Consider the following 11,012-nt stretch of genomic DNA (forward strand, 5'->3'; position numbering starts at 1 on the left):
TGCACAGCAAAGTGATTCAGATATACATATACATATATATGTTCTTTTTCAGATTCTTTTCCATTATATGTGATTACAAGATATTGACTATAGCTCCCTGTGCTATACAGTAGGCTCTTGTGTTTATCTATTTTATATATAGTAGTGTGTATATGTTAATCCCAAACTCCTAATATAAGCCCTTAAATTATCAAGGATGAACAAAAAGGAGGCTGTGATTATTTCAATAGAAAACTCGAGTAAATCTGACCTTGCTTAATACTGTCTGGCATTGATCATTCAATTAATCTCAGTAAACTTAGGTCAGGTGGCTATTCCATGCCAGGCACTGAAGACAGCAGTGAACAAGACAGTTTCGTCACTGATGTCACTCCCAGTCTCAAGGGAAGATAAGAAGATAAAGAAAAATATTCCAGTGATGTTGGTGTAATTTGGTAAAGGATATTCAGTCTCATTTGTTAAATATTTGTCAAACATCAAATCTTTAAAAACAGCCTGCAAGACCCAAACCTACCAACTAATACCCATTAACAAGGAGTCACATGTGAACACAGGCTGCTGCTTGAAGAAACTTGTATATTACCCAGCCCCTAGTGCACACATATCTCTAATTCACAGCCAGAATTAGCCCTAGAAAAACAATCCCATTGCAAGGGAGGAGATATTTGACAAGTCCTACAAGTCAGGAACTCAGTACCAAGTCAGACTCATTGCTGTCTAACTCTCACCTTACAAGCCATTCCTAGTAACTGGACTCTCCTGTTTCTAGGGGTCTAACCTCTCTCTTGAAATCTATTTCAGGAAATCAGATCCTTTGCCTTTGTTCCCATGTGAAATAACAAAGTTTCTCTAGGACTAGAGCACTGTGAGGCTTCTGCCTATTTCCTTAGGGTCTAAAATCACCATTTTGCCAACATGCTGAAATGCGCATCTTCCACTCATTGTTTGATCTCTCAGTTGCCAAATACCACCTTTTATTTATTGCCTGTTTCCATACTCCAGTAATATTCCATCTGCCTGTCCACATTTCTTTCTAAAACCCACTACAGGGAACTTTCAGATCACCTGAAGTATTTTAGCAGATTTGATTAGACGCTAAACTCTAAGAATCTACCCTCCCAAGCACACAGCCTACCCAAACTGAACTCTAGGACTAACACCTAGAATATATTTCTAAATGGTTCTGAACTCCTGGAAAGAAAACTGAAGGAATTCTGGGCTTGAATGACTTTAAATCTCTTTTTCCAAATAAAAGTTGTTACTTCTGAAGATAAATGAGGTGATGGGAAATGAACATCTTGACTAGAAAAAAGGTGCTGAGAACAGAAACTGAATTTTAGACCACTGCTTTAAGAAACCAATGCACAGAATGCCGTTCACAAAACCAAGAACATGTCTGAATCATGAAACTAACTGAGAAGTCTTTGAAACTAAATTTGGAGGAGAAAAAATGCATACCTTTTTATTATAAAAAATGTTTAATATATATAGATAAGAATATAATGAAGACCCATGACCATTCATCCCCAACAATTATTAACGTGTTGCCACATCTGCCTCATCTATTTTTTTCCTTTGCTGAAGTATAATGTAGAATTTTAAAAAAAACAGGATACTAAGGCAGAAGATGGAAGGAGTCAGAGTAAAATAATTTTCAGGAGAATGTAACAGGAGAATAGGGAACAATATTTATGGATTTAGAGAGTTATCTACCAAGGCAAAATATGAGTAATAAGCAGCTAAAATAGAAATTTTAGGTTTTTTAAAAACCATATCTCATTTCAGTATATATGGGAAAGCTCTACACCAAAATGTCAACAGAAAAGCCATGAAAAAAATGTACAGTAGGCATTTCCATTAATTTATAAGCAATTTGAGATATTATGAAGTAAATTATGAGGGGATTTCATAAAAATGATAAATTTACTTATGTATGAAGAATCAAAATTAGTGTGATAATGCTCTATTATTGAAATAAAATGAAAACAAAACTTTATTTCCAAGCAGTTTCCATAAGTACTTAAAAATTTTTGAAAGCCTGAAAACTTAAATTATTATCTAAATGAGTGTGTCTTCCCACAAATAACAAATGCTGGTGAGGATGTGGAGAAAAGGGAACCCCTGTACACTGTTGGTGGGAATGTAAATTGGTGCAGCCACTATGGGAAACAGCATCGAGGTTCCTCAAAAAACTAAAAATAGAACCACCATATGATCCGGCAATTCCACTCCTAGGTATTTATCTGAAGAAAATGAAAACACTATTTCGAAAAGATACATGCACCCCCATGTTCACAGCAGCATTATTTACAGTAGCAAAGCTATGGAAGCAACCTAAGCGTCAGTCAACTAATGAATGGATAGAGAAGATGTGATATACATACACACACACACACACACACACACACACACACACATATACACATGACAGAATACTACTCAGCCATAAAAAAGAATGGAATTCTGCCATTTGCAACAACATGGATGGACCTACAGGGTATTATGCTTAGTGAAGTAAGTCACACAGGGAAAGACAAACACTATATGTTATCACTAATATGTGGAATCTAAAAAATAAAACACACAAATGAATATAACAGATCAGAAACTGACTTACAGATATAGAGAGCAAACTAGTAGTTACCAGTGGGGAGAGGGAAGGGAATGGGGTAGAATAGGGGTAGGGGATTAAGAAGTACAAACTACTACATATAAAATAAATAATCTACAAGAATATATTGTACAGTACAGGGAATATAGCCAATATTTTATAACTTAATGGAGAATAATTAATAAAAATTTTGAATCACTGTTATACACCTGAAACTAATATTGTAAATCAACTATACTCAATAAAAAAGTCATTTCTCATGACTTTCCCTCTAAAGCACTCTTCATTATACCCTGGTACTTCTGCCAAATAGATTTATGAAAATGACATAACCAAAGTAAGTCTAACAAAAGTGAAAACAGAACTTGGGGGTAATAGGGCAAATTATATTTTCAGTTACACATCTCAACTCCCTTTCTATTATCACACGTTTTAAAAAATACTCTTCTGGGGGGCACTGTAGCTTAAAACAAAAGGTTGTAGATCAGAAACCCTAGTGCTTTTCCCTGTTCTGCCACTAACTAGCACAGTGACCCCGGACAAGTTTACTTTTCCTATTTTAACTTCATTAAACCTCAGTTTCTCATCTGTAAAATGGGAATACAAACCATAGTATTAGTTAACATTTACTAGTACTTACCACATACTGTTAAACAGAAGAGCAGGCATTTTTTGGAACAACTGCACGAGGCGGGTACTTACTCCATTTTACAAACCAGGAAACTGAGGCACGGTGCAATGTAATATATTCAAAAATACATAATATATGGCAGAATCAGGACTGGAATCCAAGCAGTCTCACTTCAGAAAAGGCTGTACATTTCACTACTACTCATCCTATCTCCTTACCGCCTTAACAATAATGACAGCTTCTGGAAAGCACAGTGCAATGCTGTGCTAAGCCGCGGAGGCAATATCTTAAAAAGTGAATTTATTCTCCCCTTTGCCTTGTCCTTCCTCTGGTGAAAATATCAACACAGGGAGGAAAGGTGGGCAGAGGAAGAAGCCAGAGAGCTAGGATTAGACATGTTTACTGCCAAATAACCTGCTTCTTCAGAAGGCTGTTCATCTTTTCTCTTGGAATGCCTCATCAAAAAGTTTCATCTTTTGGGGTCTGAACAATAAAGGCCTAATAAGCACTCCAGTGTCTCACAGCAGTGAGAACGACGGCGAATTACAGGACTGGCCTACACAGGATAGTTACTTGAACAGCACCCCACAAGCTCCGGGGCGAGCCTCGGGGAAGCTAGCCGGGGAGTGAGGCCACAGAAGTTTGTCGAGTGTGCTGGAAGTTCACACCGCAGTTCTTCAGACTGCGAGTCCCGCCTGCCATGTTAGATGACAGGGCGCCCGCAAGGTCCCATTTCTAATGAGGGCCGGGCTCGCAGCAACCCCCTAAACTTCACAACGGGCTCGCGCGTCCACGTGAGCGCAGGTAATGGACCGGAAGCGCCCCCCACCAGCCAGGTTCCGCAGGGAGACCCGGGCGGCGCACTCAGAGATACGACCCCAGCCCGCCCCGCCCTCGAGAGCCGGGCCGCCGCCCCTCTGCCTCCCCGACTGCGGGCGCCGGAGGGGTGGGGCCGCCGCGACCTTCACCGCTCCGCGGCTGGGTTTTGGAAGGGGCAGGCGCGGGGAGGGGAGTGCCCCGGTCCGGTGACTTGGGCACCTGCGGGCCCCCTCCGTTCCCGCCTCGTCGCCACCGGCCGCGGCGCCCCAGTTGAGGCCTGGAGTCCGGGGCCCAGCTCGGGCCTGCGCTCCGCCCGGCCTCTCGGGCCGCCAAGGGGCGAGGAAGAGGAGGCGGCGGCAGCTGCGCCGCTCGTGGCTCCTTACCGCTTCACCACGCCGGTTTTGATCTTGATCTGCCTCACGCGAGAATCGGCCATGGTCCCTCGAGCGCCGCGGGAATGAGTGGCGGAGAGCCGGGTAACCGTTGAGGGAGACTAAGCGAAGGAAGCGGGTCTATAGGCGTAGCCGGCGCTGGCCGGCGCGCATGCGCACACTCCGGCGCGGCGCGGGAGCCATGCTGCCGCTGCCGCCACACCCGCTGGGCGTGGGTCTAGGGTCGCGAGCCAAGGGCGGGTTACCACTCACCCACCTCCACCGAGTTTCCCGCTCGCAGAACCTGGCTTGTCTATCTCAAGTAGCCCTCCTTTTTATTCTTGAACAGCCCTCCTCTTAGTGTGAATACAAGTTACACTTTTCCCGGTCTCCACAGCCCGGGCGTTTGCGGAAACTTGTGTCTCCCCGGATAGACTGGTTTGGCCATGACATTGCTTTGCGAGATTATCCGCTGAAAGGACGGAGTGACCTAAAAATTGAAGATATTTTCGGTGTCATTATCTTATGTCAAATGGGGTAAAATGATGCAGGTTTAAAGAAATAAACTACCGTCATGCACGCAGTTAAGAAAATCCTTACCCTACACCTCAGACCTCTGCAGACAATGTTTGTGGATAAATGCACCTAACAAAAAAAACGACTATAGGACTTATCCAAAAATCATTACCTCTAGTAAATCTTAAATATCCAACTTACAAAAATTGTGTGGCATAAAAAAGCTTGGGCTTCGTGGTCAAACAAACCCACTGACCTTTGGTATTAAAGGGGTTTTACCCTTTAATAGCTGACTGACACTAGGCACATAGGACACTTAACCTCGCTGCTGAGGTTTTTGCCTTGTATGCAAAATAGAAATAATGTCCACTTTACAGAGTAGATATGAAGGTTAAAGCTCAACGCCTGACATAATACTCAACAGCTTTTGACTATTTTATATTTTCAAAAAATGTGTCTATTGCATAAAATGAAACAAACCTCCAGTGAGCCCTGGCAACCTCTTCCCGGCGGAGTCCCCCAAGGAACGCAGGGCAGAGCCTCCTTCCTTTTATAGTTTCTTGGTATCATTCTTAAAGGCCTCTCTTTACCCTTCCCTACACTTGATTCACTCCTTCTGGCTTTTGTGACTAGCTCTGGACAGTTCAAGACCCTGACAGTTCAGGAACCTTAGTATAAATCCAAGATCAAAACCCACCTCCTGGAGAAAGTCTACCACGACTGACCCCTGCCCATTTAATGCTCCCTGGATACTTTGGAATCACCCAAAATTAATTTTTATTTTTGGTATATTTCTTTTTTTAAAAAACAAATTTATATAGTTATTGGCTGTGTTGGATCTTCGTTGCTGCATGCGGGCTTTCTCTAGTTGCAGCGAGCAGGGGCTGCTCTCGCGGGCTTCTCATTGCGTTGGCTTCTCTTGTTGAGGAGCACGGGCTCTAGGGCGCGTGGGCTTTAGAAGTTGTGGCACGCAGGCTCAGTAGTTGTGGTGCACGGGCTTAGCTGCTCCGCGGCATGTGGGATCTTCCTAGACCAGGGATCAAACCCGTGTCCCCTGCACTGGCAGGCGGATTCTTAACCACTGAGCCACTAGGGAAGCCCTATTTTTGGTATATTTCTTTTAAAAACTATTGTTTGAGTCCTTCACGAGGGTGTGCTCACTCTCTTCATTGGGTTATAAACATCTTTAGAGGCAAGAATCTTGTCTTCTATAAATCTTCCTCTCCTAACGTCCACCTGTGTTCTGTACACAGCAGGTGTTAAATTCAGTAAATACTGTCATCTGACTGGTTGGCACACTGAAATAAACTTCAGGTGACACAGCAGACCTATGAAATACTGGGGGGTGGCGGGGCGGGGGAGGTCAAAACAAAACAAAACAGAAAAACCAACAGACTCAACACAGCAAAATGCTACAAACAGGAATCCAGTAGATCATTAATATAAAGTTACTGGGCAACCTCTTAAGGCAAAGAAAAAACAGCAGTGAAACCCACACACCAAAAGATTGTGCTGATAGGGCTCTTGCTATTGTCAAGGATCTTCCTTTAGTCAGGCAACAAAAGCCTTGTAACTCTTCATGCTTTCCTTTTTGCCTTGGTTTCCAGAACCTTAGAGCTTAGTTTTGCACTGATTTGCAGGATTTCCCTCAGCCTAGGTTTTTTGATGTAAATACCTAATATCTCCCCAAACCCCCAACTCTACCTCCACCCATTTGCTTTTTTTCTCTTTGTTTTAATGATTTCTATGTGTGAACCAGTAATACATAAATGTAACATACCAGCCAAAAGACCTGTATATTTCGATATTTATACGAATGTCTATCCTACCGTATTCTTAGTTTCCTATTTAGAACCTCCCAGATGACTTATTTATTTATTTATTTATTATTTTTTATTTTTATTTTTTTCTTTTGGTACGCGGGCCTCTCACTGTTGTGGCCTCGCCCGTTGCAGAGCACAGGCTCCGGACGCGCAGGCTCAGCGGCCATGGCTCACGGGCCCAGCCGCTCCGTGGCATGTGGGATCTTCCCGGACCGGGGCACGACCCCGTGTCCCCTGCATGGGCAGGCGGACTCCCAACCACTGCGCCACCAGGGAAGCCCTGACTTATTTATTTAACAAACACTTTGTATGGGGCTTAATAAGGGATACCACTGTATCCCAGCAGGTAGCAATGCCTGGCATATAGTCAGTACTCAATAAATATTTCTTGAATGAATAAATGCTGCTTTAAAACTCTTTTTTTCCACTTAACAATATGTCATGGAGCCTTCTCATTTCAGCAAAAGAGCTACTAAGATAATCTGAAATATCTTATCACCCCCCGCCTCACACACACACATACCATTTTTCTCTGCGCCTTGCTCCTTTGGGTCTGGACTTTGAGGAGGTAAACCAACAAGAAGTCATTTTTGTTAGTATGGGAGAGGAGGGCTAACCATAGGAGGCCTGCAACATCTAGGCAGGGAGATGCCCTAGGGTATTTGGAATAGAAACTATGTAAGCTGCATTTCTCACTGTTTGACACTCTTCTGTCCTGTTATCCATAAACCGTAATTGAGTTCTGTTTAAGTATCCCAGCCTGGCCTCAGGTGACCTATAGGAATGACTCTGTAGGGGACTCTCTAAGGGATAAGTTTATTAACATTCGAGATTGAGGGTTAAAGAGATCTGAGAGATCCTCAGGACTGGGTGAATCTAGTAGAATGAGAGGAAAGTCTAGCCATCTCATCTGTGAGTGGCAATTCTCCATTGCTAATAATCTTAGATGGTTGAGGTAATATTTTATTAAAGAATGCTGCAGATTCCCTTACAAATACAGGTTGTTTTCCCCACACACTTACAGAGCTATAAATTTAGTCTCACCATCCCTTCATGTCATTCTCTTCCAATTGACTCCAAGCTCCTCAAGATTAGAGACCACATCACATTCATCTTAGTCTCCCCAGCAGGAAGCTTCATGCCTAATGGCAAGTAGATGCACAGTATTTGCTGAGTTAAATAAAAGTCAAATATGGGACTGAGATAGATTTCTAATTTTGATGAAAGCAAGAGACCGGCCATGTTTTTATCAACAGTACTTCTTTGTTTAAGTAATCTCTCCAGGGTGTCTTCTCCAGCTGGCCATCTTGTTTTATGAAATGAAATTACAACATCAGAGCAACTGCACACTAGGCCCCATAGCCCTAATAAATGTTGTTTTAAGCCACTAACTTTGAGGTAATTAATTCATTATGCATCCATAGATAACTAGTACAAAGGTTATGCATGGGCTCCTTTTCATCAAGGCTGATCTAGCTACTACTACTGCTGAATAGCTAACCTGCCGGCAGTAAAGACCAATTTTGACCTCTTGATGTGGCACCATGCCAAGAGAAGATTATCTGGTGGCAGCTTGATTATCTGGTGGACCCCTTCCACCCTGGAAAGTACAGTGTAGCAGCCATCGGTTTATACCACTCAGGTCTACCTTCAAGAGAAACTTCTGTGGGGAGCATAGTTGACTGTCAGCCTTAAAGTTCCACAACTTTGGATTCACATATTTACCCCAAGTCCATACTTCCATCCCAGCTAATTATTGAGCTAGTAGTGGTACTAAAGCCAGATGATTCCTCTATGGGAAACCTTTACTTGGGAACTCCCTATCAACCTGGTCAAGATTTTATAAGAACTGCATTGCAGTCTGAAGCTTTTTCTACCCAATCTTTCCTTCCTCTTTCTTATTACAGGTGTCAGACCACCTGCTTTGCAGTCTGAAGGTTCTCCCTGCCACTTCTGCTCCCTCCCACCACATTCTTCACAGATGTTTCCTCCAATAAATTCTTGTGTGTCTAATTCCTATCTTGGCATCTGCTTCTTGAAGGGTCTAAAATGACACAGGCAATGATTTATCCTTATCAGAATTGACATCTATTCCAGATATGGATTTGTTTAATGACATGGTAAATTCATGACTCAACATTGCCTAAGATCAAAGGAAATGTAACAATGAGACCACAGAATCCACTGGTCTTATCATATGCCCCATCACCTAGAAGCAACCAGCTTAATAGAAAATAGAATGGCCTGTTAAAGACTCAGCTAAAGTGACAATTCAGGGATAGTACACTTGGGATTGGGGCACCATTCTCCAGGATACGATATATGTACTAAACTAATAGCTGACATATTGTCTCTCAATACATAGAATACATGGAATGGAACCAAGAAACCAAAGGATGGAAATAGGATAGGGACCTTTCACCATCACATCCAGTAATCCACTTGCGGAATCTGTTCTTACAGTAATCCATGCCACCTTAGGCTCTGTTAGATTAGAGGCCCTAGTTCCATGGAGAATGCTTCTATGATAGGCAATAGCAAGAATTCCATTGAACCTGAAGCTATGCCTACTATTTGATTGCTATGGACTTTTCATATGAGTGGATCATCACGCAAAAAAAGAACTTACTAGTAGTGGAACTTGATCCCAAATTCCATAAAGAACAAGGGTTGCAACTTCACATGATGCAGAGAAGAGTGTCTGGAATTTAGGGCATTCATTAGGAGTATTGCTGTAAGTCACTAAGTTTATGGTGATTTGTTACAGCAGCAAGAGGAAACTAAAACACCCACTGTGGACTGATGTCACCTCCTGTGGCCCAGCCTTCTTTTCTCTCCCGAACAGTGTTTCTACCAACCCATAAAGGTCAGCCGGGGCATTAGTCATACCACTTCTATGACCGAATGCATAACTCTTCTTAGGAAGCCGTGGAGAAAGGTCAGGTTTCAACAGAGTCTACTAAAGGTAAACATACGCACACCCTATAATCCACAAATTCTTCTCCAAGTACAAATGCTTATGTTTCCGAAAAGACATGTACAAGAATGTTAAGGGAGGACTATTTACAACAGTCAGAAACTGTAAACAACATAACTCTGTGGCTTCCCTTTTCACTCTCTGAATGGTATGTTAGATGAACAGAAGTTCTTGATTTTAGATTTAGATTTTAGTAGTCCAGTGACTACATTCTTCCCTTTATGGTGAGTGCTTTTTGTATTATATTTAAGAAATCTTTGTCTACATACATCATGAAGATAGTATCCTATGTTTTATTATAGAAGACTTTTTTTTTTTTGCCGTACGCGGGCCTCTCACCGCTGTGGCCCCTCCCGCCGCGGAGCACAGGCTCCGGAGGCACAGGCCCAGCGGCCACGGCGCACGGGCCCAGCTGCTCCGCGGCACACGCGATCACCCCGGACCAGGGCACGAACCCACGTCCCCTGTATCGGCAGGCGGACCCCCAACCACTGCACCACCAGGGAAGCCCAGAAGACTTATTTTTTTACCTGTCACATTTAGATCCACATTCCACTAGAATTTATGTATGGTGTAAGTAGAAGTCAATATTAAATTTTTTACCATGTGAATTGATCACTATTTAAAGCCTTCCCCATACTATGTTTTCTGCTCTATTTATAAATTGTTAAGGGCATCTATGGTAGATACTATTAACTGGCTTACTAAACACTCATTCCCCAAACTCTTCTTCTTACCTGTTTCCACTGTAGGGCTTATTCTCTCAACCTTCCTTGCAGCTAGAGGTGGTGAGTTAGATATAACTGGAAACAGGTAGGTGGTTGATGGAAATGCTTTGGATTTCTTGATAAAAGGAACAAATATAGGCAACTGCCCCTTTCCCACTTCTTCAATGAAAGTAGATGGAAGAACTGGACTTAAAACATCCACCTTTCAATCATGAGGAAAAGACAAATATTTCAGAGATACCAGTCATGACATCATTGAGCTGCTGAGCAAAAGCCAGTGGCTGTCCCTAGTCATCTTATGTGAGAAAAACAAATCCTTACATATTTAACTACTGTTTATGAGATTTCTGTTACTTGCGGCCCAAAGGAATTTCTAACTAATACAAAATCCATTAGAACTCCATGTGTATGTCTTTGTTTGGGAGCGGGGGAAGATATAGCCATTGGATCTTTGGAAGAAAGATGCCTATGAAAACAAAAATCTCTCCAATTGTGGCTTTCATAATGTGCTGTATTATCATTGTATGCATGTATTA

The 11,012-nt window shown here is 42.5% G+C and overlaps 1 protein-coding gene across 1 annotated transcript in view; it reads right to left on the reverse strand.

Moving 5' to 3' along the window:
* The window catches only part of TBCA (tubulin folding cofactor A), a 102,151-nt gene extending 97,544 nt beyond the window's left edge, over window positions 1-4,607 (reverse strand). The window contains exon 1 of the mRNA XM_030846320.3: window positions 4,445-4,607. Coding sequence (XP_030702180.1) covers window positions 4,445-4,497 — 53 coding nt within the window. The 5' untranslated portion in view covers window positions 4,498-4,607. The remainder of the gene's footprint in view (window positions 1-4,444) is intronic.
* Between the last annotated feature and the right edge of the window lie 6,405 nt (window positions 4,608-11,012).

Source organism: Globicephala melas, chromosome 3, assembly GCF_963455315.2.
Source record: "Globicephala melas chromosome 3, mGloMel1.2, whole genome shotgun sequence".
NCBI lineage: Eukaryota > Metazoa > Chordata > Mammalia > Artiodactyla > Delphinidae > Globicephala > Globicephala melas.